General features: G+C 42.2%; 1 protein-coding gene across 2 annotated transcripts in view; it reads left to right on the plus strand.

Annotated features, from left to right (window-relative positions):
* The window catches only part of MIB1 (MIB E3 ubiquitin protein ligase 1), a 346522-nt gene that overhangs the window by 162141 nt on the left and 170507 nt on the right, over positions 1-13874 (plus strand). For both annotated transcript variants that reach the window (XM_086965634.1, XM_086965633.1), the window contains exons 6-7: positions 2843-3047; positions 12609-12792. In XM_086965634.1, coding sequence (XP_086821760.1) covers positions 2843-3047; positions 12609-12792 — 389 coding nt within the window. The remainder of the gene's footprint in view (positions 1-2842; positions 3048-12608; positions 12793-13874) is intronic.

A 13874-nucleotide genomic window follows, 5' to 3' on the forward strand; every position in this document is an offset into this window, starting at 1 on the left:
CAGGTCCTATCAGTTCTTTCGTTATTTATTTGTTCTCTCTTAGTGGTAAACCATGGGGAATCTAAAACCACAGTATTGAACTGTTACTTCTAGCTGTCACGTCAGTACACTCCACCCGGAGTGTGGATTACCCTTATTACTTAAGCAATCATTCAGTGTATCAGCTGTCAAGAACTCATTTTAACTAATTCAAAAATCTTGGCGCCTCCTGCTCATGTACCTTCTTTTGAAAAAACTCTGCTACATTACACACACAGGGTATTCTTTCCAATACTGGGACTAGCGTTGTTCGCTCTATATTTTGTTTCCTTTTTCTGTTTTATTTTTTATTTTAAAAGGATGACTTTTCTGTTCATTTGGATAGGTATCGTCACAACCCCGAATCCCTTTTGGCGTTTATTCCTTTCTTCAAATGCACTGGAACAGTGCTCGTGCCAAATGGCATTCTCTGCGACTCCCAGTCTAATGCATCTAAGGAAAGGTGCCATACCCCAGCTGCTCTTGTTGGACATTGACAGACTCTCTAGTGATGTTAGAGGCCTGTAGCTCATTGGCTGTCAAGGACGTTTATACATATGCAGAGGAAAGGTGAAGTATAGAAACAGTGGGTGTTGAAGGCTTTAATGTCTGGCTCTCTTACTTGACCATCATGATTCCCAAAAAATCGTCAAGAATTGGTCTTTGGAACTCTTTACTCATGGATATGAGCTTCGTTGTGCAGAGCCAATGTCCACTTCTTCTAAACCTAGAAACCATCGCAAATAAAGGAGATCTTAATCTGAATATCATTCCACAATGAAGTTTAGGGAGAGGCAGCACTCCAGAGAAAGGATTGCAACTCCTTAAATGACTCATAGTCCCGCTACATTAAGAACTTTCTTTCAAAGGCCCTGGATTCAACTCTTTCGAAGAAACATCAAAGCAGAAGTTTGAAATCTCTATTAAGAACTTTCCACCAAGCTTGCCAAACTTGCTTTAGCTCAGCTCCTTCTGGAAAGTCGCCTATGGCTGCACTCCCAGCCATCCGGTGTGAGAGCCGAGCTACCATCAACGCTCCATACCCCCACCGCAGCAAGAAAAACCTTTTTTCTTTTTTAAAACCCTGCAACTGAAGATCCCTCACTCCACTCATTCCTCTAGTTCAAGGCATTTTGCAAGATACTGTGAAAACCCATTTTACACTGTAAGCTGAGAAAAAAATTACTCCTGATCAAAATCCTCTCTCTGACAACTCTTTTAGAGTAAAGGCAATGGAAAATGTAATAGTTGGAATGGATAGGGGTGTTGCAGCAGAGGACATGTGAGCAGAGACGGAAAGTGTTGGGGGGGGGGTCAAGAGACAAGTCACTAACAGAGGTACAGAGGGGGAGAAGAGATGGCTGAATAAATAGCAAGCAATGGGTGAAGTCGCAAGAAAGAGAAGATATTCTGTCTAACTGGAGTAAATATGCTACTTAATATCTGATGTATGAAAATAAATTGTTTCCTCTTTTGGAAGGCTGCCCTCTCGGCATGCAGGAGCAAGAGAAAGGTCAATACACCCAGCATTTACCACTGCACATTAGTTTATGTACTCCAGCCTTGCTCCAAAGAGTGCTTTTTATGTACACAGCACAGAAACACTTCTTTTGCTCTGCATGTCTTTAGGAAAAGTTTTCAAAGGTGCTATGTCCTGTCTCTGCTATTCATACATTGACCAGATAAAAATATTGCAGGGACCAGTTCCTATAGCTCAGCCCAGTGTCCAGTAAAGGCACTGCAGATCTTACTCTGAGGTAATGGATACCCGAAGCTCGGGTTATTGTTCCTGACATTTTGTGGCAACTGCACCTGACCAGACCAAGAGCAGATGCCTCTTCGTTCACCTAAAGAGGAGAGAAGATCTCCCACTTGCACAGTTTTGAAAACTCCTCCTACTGGCCCTTCTCAGACAACTGCTGGATCCTTTACTTTCACAACAAATTATATTCGTTTTTTACGGTTACTGAGTGGGCGGTGCCCAACTTATATATTACAATTATCAAGCAATATTGAAAATACCTTGTTATTGAAAACAACAACAATTTGGTCTGTAAAACCTCAGACCAATCAACTAACGGGTAGCACCAAACACCACTGATGCCCACCGCAGCCTGGTGTATTGACTTGTGTAGATCCACACTTAGGATTGTCAGTCTATGGTATATAAAGGTGACATGCCTGCTACTAGGGACATAATGGAGGGTCGAGGTGTGGTAAAGGGGCTAAATCGAGAAGTTGGGTCCTTTTCTGCTGTATATTCACACTGTTTCCAGTGTGGTGAGGAGTGGAAAATAATGCTGGTGCACTTATAGTTCTTTTAAAACTCTGCTGCAGTGTTGCAAGGGACACAGCTAGTTCAGAAAAAATGGCATTGCCATCTCTGGTAAAGGCACTGAACACATTTTATCAAGAAGAACAAATTGGAATAGACTACTTTTTTTTCTCATTGTATAGGTTCTACCAAAAAGAGTGACACTTGCCTATTTTACGCCGATAAACATTTTGATAAAAATCCATACTGTTAAGCATCAACGTAATTCAGATGAGATTTTTTTTATCTCACTTGAAGTCCAATTGTGTCTCAATTTAACGGTCCTCTTCAGTGTAGGGGAATTTAAAAGGTGAATTTATTACCTATTACTTTTAATACTGGGACAAAACTATCTGGATAGCATTCTGCATTTGATATGGCTGTACTTAACTAGTCATTGTTGTTTGTATATGTTTAGAACTGTGATTGACTTCTATATGTATAATTCTCAAATGTGCATATTAGAAAAAAATATAATCAATAAATAAAATGTCTCTTATTTATCTGAAGGTGAACAGAACGGTAACAGGAATCCAGGTGGATTGCAGATTGGGGATCTGGTTAATATTGATCTTGACTTGGAGATTGTACAGTCCTTGCAGCATGGACACGGTGGTTGGACTGATGGCATGTTTGAGACCCTTACCACCACTGGCACAGTGTGTGGAATCGATGAAGACCATGACATTGTTGTACAATATCCAAGTGGCAACAGGTATGCAGTGGTGACTGTTTGATTTAGAAAAAAATCATTCTCAATTGTATCTCGTTTGTGCAGCGTTTATTTCTTACTTTGAAAAAAGAATTGAAATCAATTTCTGCCTTAGGTGAGGTTCCTTGTTTAATCCACTTTTAATAAAACTTTCTGTTAGCGCCTGCATGAGAGCATCTTGTGACAACTCCAAGTGCTTTCTCTTGCATGGTTAAAACAACCATTATGTTTTTAGCAGTGCAGCCCAATCTTGTGTATTGATCAAGAGTTCAGGGGAATTAGACCAATAAATATTCTCATGAAAGTGTTATTCCACATAGTGGTCAGATTGCAGGTTTATTTCACTTGGTCTGTGCCAAACGTGCCCATATTTAAGAACTGTAGACTTTTTTGTTTTTTAAACATATTTTACTGACTTTTCAGTTTAATACATTACAGCAACATGTTGCATATCGTATATCAGCGCAAACTTCTCACTTCAGATATATGCCAATAACAGAGAACCACAGCCAAAAGAACTGTAGACTTGAGTGTATTTCTCATAGTTGACCTTCATAGGATATCTGTCCACTATTTCTGGTTTAAATATTTTGTAATCAACTACTTTTTCTGCTTGAATTGTTGGAAACTCCCTTACTATTGGCTGACCTACACATTAATTCATTCTTTTAAAAAATTTGCGGGCGACTGAAAGCTCTGTCTGATAGCGACATTTTAGTGGGGTGAAAAATTCTTAGCAAACTCAAAAATCATTTCCTTCAGTACCCAATGAGTGTTCTCATTTAGGTGCTCATCTGCGGTCTCGTTCCAGTACCTGGTAGGGACTCTAATTTCACAAACCACAAGCATCTTATGTTTGAGGACATACACCACCTACAAAGCACCTATTCATGGGAAGTTTCACAGGCGCACAAGTTTGCTGAACTTCCAGCTTTTAGCACTCTGATTCGTCCTTTTTCCACTTAAAAAATTCAAACTGCTGTAGTATGCAGCCATAATGGTCGGGCGTCAGGTGTGCTTGAAGCGTTCTCGCTGGTTATATCACTTTTGATCCTGTATGCTTTTTGTTCCCTCTTGTAATCCTCAAGGTCATTTAAAATTAATGATGTGACTTTCTGATGTTTTAAACATATGGCAAGCCTAGGCATGACATCTATTTCAGGCCGTCCTTTTATTGTTAAAGAAATGTACCTTCTGCCTCAACAAGGACTGCCTCCAAATACTCTAGGGAACACATTTTGTCATTCATGTTTTTTCTTAGCATTAAAGCGGTGAAGTTGAGAACTTGTTACTGGACATCTAAACTGCTCTTCATCAGATATCTAGACCGCTTTTCAAAAATTGGCAAGTGACTTTTGTAGAAAGCTGGCTCTTTATATATTATGTCAAAAAGAGGTATACTGCGCAGGTACCCCTTATAAGTGGACAGGGTCCTTCTCTAGCAATCCCATGGTGCTCTCTTAGGGAGTAGTGTGGTAGAGCAGCTTTAGGCTTATCAGATGCCTAAGCGGATGCCTATGTGTTAGGCATCCGCTGCATACATACAGTCAATAAATGATGCACATGACTCAATAAGGAGATCCACACCGTTTTATTAAAATAACAGGTACCTTTATATATATTTAGGCACCAAGATCATCAAAATCGGGTAAGTTTCAGGTTAAAAATATTTAATGTTTTCAACAATCATCAGTGCAATTTCCGAAGCAGTAATGTTATCCTATGGAGGAAAGGCATATACTGCATACAGGTGCTTTACAGCGACGTACAGGACCAATCTTCCGGACTGAAGGTGAGTATGGGGCAGGGTCCAAGTAAGCACCAACAGGTCACCTCGTGCAGCACTGTGGGGGCTGAGTGCAGAGGTGCAATACAGCGTCTGATGCCCCATTGAAAACAGTGTGGAACGGTTCGACAAAAAATAGGCTGCAAGCTGGGATGCTGGGAATCAGTCCGGCTGAACGAACAAGGGGTCTTGGGTCTAGCGATGCTCAAGAGTGTGGTTACACCTTTGGTCCTCTTCTCCTTGGGTCCTGAGTTGCATGGTATTTAGTATAGGGATTTTGGCGCCACTTGGTGGATTTGCACAAATTATAAATACAGAAAATATATCGACGGTGCTCAAAGGTGTGGAGAACCACTAAACTCCACAAAACAAAGCATAAGCTTATACAAATCTCTTTCACTCCCAAGCACACGTTACGTGTAGAGAAGGTTTCCCCGTTGACGTAAAGACACAATAATTTCAAAACAAAGTATAGACAATTTATTTTAGTCCTTTCTTTTCAGGCTTTTATTCTTTTGATTTCAGCCTTCTCATTGGGTCAGGGTGGCCGGGTGCAAAGCGCTCCGTTTTATGTCACCGGAGACACTTGTAGGTGATGGCGCTGCACATAGAGGCTGCAGGTGGCGTCATGAAGTCCACGGTTGGCAAACGTAGGGTGGGCTTCCTCTCTGAATGGTCTGCGGACCACTTTGGCACCGTTGGCCCACTTAAACTCTGGCTAGAGTGCACGGGTGCCGTGGTGCTTTCCGGTGTCAGGTTTTTGTCAGTACGGAGTCCTTGCAGCTCTTCTGGGATGCCTGCAGGGTGCATGGGAGCATCTTCGCTACTCCACAGGAGTTCCTGAGTTTTGGGTGAAGGGGACAGACCTCCCAGGCTTTTGGAGGCTCAGGCAGCCGCAGGATGAGTCGTCTTTGGCACTATTGTCAGGGACAGCAGATAGTCGCTGATCCTCTGTTGTTGCGGCTCTTCAGTGTCCTCCTTTTAGGTCGGCAGGTTCTGATTTCCTGGTGCCAGGAGCTCCCCAAAATACTAGATTTATGGTCGTTAGGTTAGTGTAGGGTAGTAGCCAATGGGCTGCTTGCACCTGGAGTAATACTACACCCCCTATATGACCTCTTACTGTGAGAAGTGGGCATAACCCTGTCGCAGACTTCTTAATTCTGCCATCAAAAAGATGTCAGAATTTTAAATTTCATGTCCACATCAGGTAGCCCAACTTAGGGGGTGGAACTAGCCTGAGGGTGAACACGCTTCCCTGACTACTAATTTTCTCACCTGTCCAGGCACCAAATGGGCCCTGGTCAGGGGAGGTGGCATCACTTCTGAGGGAAGCCAGATTTGCACACCAAAGGTGGCAGGCTCTTTAAAGTTCCCTGTCTTGGTATGCTTATTTATAGGCCATCCTGCTGTACGGGGTGTAAACACCCTCTGCCCGAGAAGGCTTTGTTCCTGATCTCCTGAGAACGTGGGCCTCCACCACTGGGGGTCAAAGTAGTCTCTGGTGGCAGGCTGGTAGGAACCAGTGAGGCAGCACACTAGTAGTTAAATTAGTAGTTGGTAGGTTTTCAGGGGGCACCTCTAAGGTGCCCTCAGGTGCATGTATTAATAAATCCATCACTGGAATCAGTGTGGGACTCTTAATACAAGTTTTTAGATACCAAATATCTTTCGTTTCAGTGAAGCCATCCTGTAGCTGTTTTTGACCAGTGCCCACCACATGTACTTAAAATGGCTTCCTTGGTCACTTGTACTGGCTCTAATTGAACTGGCCAGTACAGGGGCATCTCTGCTCATGCAGATCTGTCCGCCCATGTAGTATAGTGCACCCTGCCTAATGGCTGTAAGGCCTGCTGAAGGGGTGACACTTGTAATTTTTATCTGCATCAAGACCCGCAGCCTACAATGGCAGTCTGCATGAGTTAGGTGAGTGGTCTCTTAGGGTGGCAGAATACATGCTGCAGCTCTAGCCTCCTTGCCCTAGGTACCATTTACTAGGGACTTACTGGGGCACTAAAGGTATTGCAAGCTGGGAGAAGCAATTGCACAGTTTAGGGAAAGGGAACTGGCACTTGGGACCTGGTTAGCAGGAACTCAGTGCATTTCCTGTCTAAATTGCATTGAATATAAGGGAAAAAGTAGGGGGAGACAATGTCAAAAAGGAGAACTTTCCTACAACTTTCTTTACATTGACTCTGCTTTCGCCTTGTTTTTGTTTGAGAGTTCCCTCCTCCTGGAGCTCCCAAGTATATATTGAGTATACAGGCACACCTCAGTGGGACTCATTCACTTTCTATTTTTTTCTGGATTTGTTTTTCATTTGCTGCTTCCCTCAAACCCCTCCTCCTTAGTTTCCCCTACTTCTGGACTGTCCGATAACGTCTGTGCCATGTAACATTTCAGTGTTTTACACTAAGCTTCTGCAAACTAGGCAGGGTCACTTGCCCATAGCAATTATGTCAGTCACTGCAAATTATATATGGAGCTTACCATATTGGTGAAATTTTCCATTTGAACCCCTGCCTACTGTGGGCAGAAGTGCTTGACGCACAAGACCAATGTTAGTAACCCATTCAAGTAGCCTACAAAGTTGTGCAACTCTGGGCTGCGTTGCTTCAGAATTTTTTGTGCTTCAGAAGATATAAAAACAAGCATTTACAATGCAACGGTCTCGCCTTTGCAAAAGTTGGAGCTATTGGCATTGTAAATGACAACATTTTTATTTATGTGTTGCTTTTGAAAACAGATAAATAAATGGCATTGTCATTTACAATGCCAATAGCTTAATCGCTCGCAAATGCCACACACAGACCCACACCGCCCCACACACAGACACAAAAGCCCCACACAGAAGGGCGGGGTTAACCTCGCTACTCTAAGTCATTAAATCTTGCGAGCTCAAGTGCGCATCAGACACCACGCAAGACCTAAAATCATAAAATGGAAAACAAGAGGCTCATCCCATCAGTAAGCTCAAACAGAGGTGAAGTTACATCTCAAGCCAAAAGAAAACCTACCTTCCTTTTGACATCGGCGTATTTATGAACTTACAGCAACGCTGAATAATCACTTTACATACTGCGTCAGATCCCTGGAAGTTACACCTCAAAGACTCCTCATCTGGGCCGCGAAACTCCAATGGTCTAATTAAAGGTGTTGTTCTATGATCAAGTTCAACCAGAAGAAACTATAAGAACAATTTGCAACCAGACTACCTTTGCATGGGAGAACATAAGATGCTCAAAGTTTAGCTCCACCCACTTCCTGTTCTGCATGGAATCAAAAGACTGCTGCAGTAATGTTTCTTGACTTGGGTAAATCATTGCAATTTAACTAAAAAGATGATTAACACAGGCCTTTGTCCATATCTCCTGCCTTTGTCCATATCTCAACTCACGAAAAAGAAATCCCAGCTAAATACACAATACCATAACTAGACATTATTATTTAATTTCTCTTTATCCCTCGGAGAAGGACACGTATAGGTAATAACAAATGCCTTTGACGGTGGGTCCTGTTCTGGATCACTGCTTCCCCAGCAGCAGGGCCTTCCTGGGCTTCAGAATTAGAGTGTGCCTGAACAGGGCAGACCATTAGAACGTATCAATATTTCCTCAAAAGCAGACCTTTTCAGTTGAGGCACAGCACACCCCAATTAAACAGATGGTCATCTAGGTTACAGCTACTGCATTACAAGAACAGCAAGGCTTTTTGGTAACATTGGTGGTAATCCTACGACAGGGGTGTGCTATGCAAACACAACTTAACTACCTCGACACTGCGTCAAAAGTTAACCTGCAGTTTCCTCCGATGCAGACTAGTACAAGTTGTACAATAAAATGCACCTAATTGCCAAATAGATTCTGCAGGAGGCCATTGAATAACCAAGTCATTCACATTATTGGACTGTTCAGCGAGTCGACCGTGTATCATCACCTTACAAAATACCTTCACTCACAACCTACTCATAGTGCTAAATCCTATTTTAAGGTATGGATTACCGACGCCTATAACGTGTATCGGCGCACATTGTGTTCAGTTAATACATTTAGCCTGGAGACTATCACCTTGTTCCAAAGAGCATTTAGCAGTCAAACACCAACACAACAGCGCCTCTTGGGACCTCGCAGATCTTGCCACACCTTTGTTTTAATACCACAACGCACACGAGATGACTCACCAAAATCAATGATGCAAAGGCAGACCGTAGAAACGCAGGAAAACGCAGGAAAACAAGTCACCCCATTTAAACTGACAGAAGGCTCTCCAAGAACACAATGTTCAAGTCAAAACGTAAAATCAGCTGATCTGGTCCTATTTTGCAGAGCGTATTTCATATAAAGCTACAAACGGCGCCGAATTCTTCTAACCTGCGAGAATTGCGGGGCTGCAGTGATTTACAGCGTACAGGTTTTCAAGGACCACACTGAAACACGTTCCATCCGTAAATGGGTCAGCAATAGGGGTGGGGGTAGCCTCGGAATCTCGCATGCTGTAACACTCACATTCTGGGCTTCCATCGGGTAGTCACCCTGTAAAATGATCGTTGAATGAGCGAATCTCCTCCCCCGCCCCCCCCCCCCCATTGCTCGAAGCATGAAATCAATGAATGCCGACCTGTTATTAAAAACAGAATAAAAAGACGAAATGTAAGAGTAAGAGCACCTACCACTGCCTCGCAATCTGAACGTTCTCATACAGCCAACACAGGAGCTTGTACTCCCACACAGCTGTACTGAGCATGCCCGCAGGTTCTCCGCCAGCTCAGCCCCGAGCATCCTGGGATTGGTAGTTTGCCTGCGTGAGTTGTGTGCGTGTAACCTGCTCTAGAAGACTACAGCTCCCAGGCTGGCAAATCATTTTAGAAACAATGCTTGCATTAGTCACCAGTAAATAAAATACAAGGAAGAGCATCCCCGATCCAAGGACAGCTGTGGTGGCAGAAGAATATTATAAAATTGGTTGATATGATGCCCCCGCTTTCCTACCGTCTTCTGTACACACTCTCTAATTCATTTAAATCTAATTTTAAAGCCAACAAGCACTCACCCGAGGTGGCGGTCGAAGAGCTGGGGGGCGTGTTTTTCGCGCTCTCCCCTTCCCATTGGCTGGAAGGTAAAATTCCAGCCAATGGGAAGAGGAGAGGGCGGGACTTAAAAAAGACCCAGAAACGCCCCCGATTTGCGTTCCGATGGGGAAAGAGTGACTGACAGCGAATCTCTTCCAATGGCTAGCCTCCATTTATGGAGCTAGCCAATGGAAGACAGAGGCGGGACTAAGCCCCACACTGTAGGAACATAAGATTTCGCCTTGGCGGAGCACTAGTGCTCTAGCCCAGGCGAAACCTAAAAAGTGTTCCAGCGCTGAAGTGCTTTTTGTGTCACTTATTCTTTATTACTGAAGTCATTTTTTAAATCTGTGCAAATCAGCTGATATTGCTCTGTACTTGGTTAGGAGCTGACTCTTTTGGTCGTTGTTTTGTTTATAGGCCTACTTGGACGTAAAAAATCCCAGAAACTGAAAGACCGTTATTAACTTGACAGTATTAAAATTGAGCTAGTTGGCAATTCCAGCTTCTCAAGATTGACATCGGTAATTCATCTTTGTGATGTTTATGTACTTCGTCGTACGCTAGTTGCACTGTTTGGTGCTTTTTTGGGTCGGGCCTACCAGACAGTCTAAGCTATCTGTTGGTAAAAGGACCAATTTTCAGCTTACAGTAGGCAGGGAGGCCCACCCATTGCTTACTATCAGTTGGCTTTACTGTCTCTCCCATTTGCTTGCTTTTCATTTATTAGCTTGTGCATGCTTTCCTTCCTCTTCTTGTGTTTGTCCCACCCCTGGAGCATGGACACATTACTTGTGTTCTTCCACTGCTTGCTTTTCAAGCACTTCCTTATTCTTTTGGATTAAGAAATCCATGATAGTGCATCAGCTTTCTAGCTGTCATCCTCATGTACTTCTCTCCATTAGCTGCACTCCATGCTGCCGTCTGTCACTTGTGCGCTTGTTCCTTATGCGCTTGTCCCCCAACCCCTCTGTTGCAGTTGCCCTCATGTACGTCTACCCCCCACATGTGCTCCTCCCCTGCCTGCTCCACATTGTGGACTCTCGCAATTTGCTATTCCCTTCACCTGACCCTCTATGTTGCTTTTTTCCCATTGCCCTCTGGATTGCATCCGATACACAGATCTTGTGTGTTGTTTCATCCACCCTCTGTCATTGTCTTATCCCACCCACATTCTTTGTAATGCTTCTCACCCTCTTAGGCCCTCGTGCTTCTTCCTCCAATCATGATTAAAAAACACAAACGCTGGTGTCATTTTGTAGGCGATGCATGTATGATGCACCTGCCTACAAAATGATGCAGCTGTCGCATTATAGTGCCTTTTTTAAATTTCCTTTAACCGTGCTGCACAGCATTGGGGATGCTGTACTGCATGGGTGAAAACCACTGGCAATAACAATAAGTCCCAATGGCAATACGTATTTGCTTTTCCAATGCTTGTTTTTAGCATATTCATGATTCTTCCTGATTCTTATGTTTTTATGACTGCAATGCAGGACTTGAACAGTTAGTGAGCCCAACTTAAGCACGGTTACTCAGTAGAACATTGCAGTCATTGATAATTTTCACTTTTATGCTATTGGTTATGTTTGCTGGGTCAACCCCATATCCTTCGCTTGCAATTACTTTCCAAGAGCTAGGAGTGGGAGAGGATTCGGTAAGAATAAAACTGTACTCATTTAGTTTTGTTGGCATAAACTCAGATCCGTAAAATATTACTGTTCTATTACCAAATTATGGCTATGTCACAATATTCATGTAGCACATAAAAATGACTGTGATGAAGATATAATGCAGGTACTCGATTCTACCCATTCATGTCAAGCCCTGTGGTAATTTTAAAGTTCTCCCACCACTGACGCCAAATCTTTGTTTTTTCTTTGGACAGTCCGTGTCCCAGTATATGGCTTTGTCCAGCAGGTTGCACCTGTCCATTCCAATCCGCCTTCTTGTAGGGGGTGGGTGGTGATCATCAGTACTTAGCGTGGAGGCACCCCGGGCCCTTAATGGATTGTGACCTTAATACATAACTGTCACCCCTCTATAATGCCAAAAACAACAATTTGGTGGAAGGAGACACTCTTTCCCCAGCACTGATGATCATTTCTGATTCTGCTTAGTTTGTATGTATAAGGCCCCAAATAATAGATAAGCTCCACGTTTTTTGTCAGTATCCCATTTATTGAAAAATGCATAATGTTGTGCAATTTTTAATGATGCAGTGTTTGCAAAAAATGTGTAAAGTCAGGGATTACTGTAAAAAGTAAAATGTGTTTTCTTTCTTTTCTGTTAGTCATTTTTTAAAAAGTTTTGCCCCCTCGGAGCAATGTCTATTAGAATATAATGAAACTCTGGTTAGGATTTCCATAGATTCTTCCTGATTTCGTTTTGAATGATACAACTCGCTAGATGATAATCCCACCATAGCATTATCATTTGTGTGAAACTTACTATTCTATTCAAATCATTTGAAGTATTGTGGAAGAAGTGTTTTTTTTTATTTTCATTTTTTTAATAGTGTGCGTTGTCTCGTAATAATCTAAAGTGGTTATGTAAAACTCTGATAGCTATTAGTTAGGCTCTTTCTGTATTAAATTATTTAAATTAAATTAGTTTCAAAGCCCTCTTGGCACAGATACTCTGAAGAACTCTCAATACCATCAAGATAAAGTTGACTCAGTTGAATGTTAACAAACCAAACCTTTATCCCTAGGTGGACGTTTAATCCGGCTGTTCTTACAAAGGCCAACATGGTTCGTAGTGGTGATGCTGCTCAGGGTGCAGAAGGAGGGACGTCGCAGTTTCAAGTGGGAGACCTTGTTCAGATATGCTACGATTTAGAACGAATCAAGCTTCTTCAGCGAGGTCATGGAGAGTGGGCTGAAGCAATGTTACCTGTAAGTGTAATAGATATGTTTCATGGAAGATACCATATGATGAAGGGTGTGTTTTCATGAAGTTAACATTGCTGTTTGTTTGACTCTAAATATATGTAGACCTGCTCCTCCATTCTATTGCTGTAGTGGTTGAAGTTTCATCATGTCCCCTTATTTATTCCTAGACTTGCAACCTTTTTTATTAACCTGCTGAATATACAAAATCTGTAAAGGTGTTCGAACCCCAAGTTTCAGAAAGTATTATTGTACATCTAATTGACTAGGGTTTCAAAGGTAGGGTAAGGTCTTTGCTGGCTTACATTTGAACTCAAAATGCTCTAAATGTACTGTGAGAGATTGTATCAGCCTTACAGGGGAGTTCCGTCACATTTGACGTCAAAGCCTCATAGTCGAAGATGTATATGTATGCATGTAGTATGTAGATAAATATTTACTGGATCATTAGTAAAGTCAGCCATTCCTTGAAACAAATCGGATAGCAGTTTTAGGTGTCCTTTGCAAATACTGGAGGTACTATCAGTTAAAATACCCTTTCATTTGCACAAGTTAATTATCAATTGTTTAAATATTTTCCTCTCAAATGTGTAGGGGTCGAGGCGTAATTCAATGGGAGTAAAAGCCATTTTCTAATAGAGGTAATGGGTCTTTTATATCACACTGAAGAGAAGTAATTAATACAATGGGAAGTGAGTGTTTGGAGTGCAGTGAAAATCTTTTTGATCTTATGGGTTTCGATTGATAAGGATGGTGTGTAGACCCCAGAATGTCTGATGTACAGTTGGTTGTCAGCATAAATATTACATTTGACAACCATCTATACAAATGTGTTGTGAATTATTTTCACAATGATATATTTAACGCAGGATCCACAACAAGAAATGTTAAAGAGCTTAGAGTCCATTTTGTTTTTACTACCTATAATTGCATGTCTGGATAATATGGAGCAACAATTGGTGAGTGCAACCTAGGCGCGCATCACTTCTTGTAGTCTACTAATAAGCAAGTAAAAGTCTAGTATAGCAGCTTTTGCAAATGATTTAAACACCTGTTGTAGAAAGTAAATTTTCTATATACTGGTGTTA

This window comes from Lissotriton vulgaris, chromosome 4_1, assembly GCF_964263255.1.
Source record: "Lissotriton vulgaris chromosome 4_1, aLisVul1.2, whole genome shotgun sequence".
Lineage (NCBI taxonomy): Eukaryota > Metazoa > Chordata > Amphibia > Caudata > Salamandridae > Lissotriton > Lissotriton vulgaris.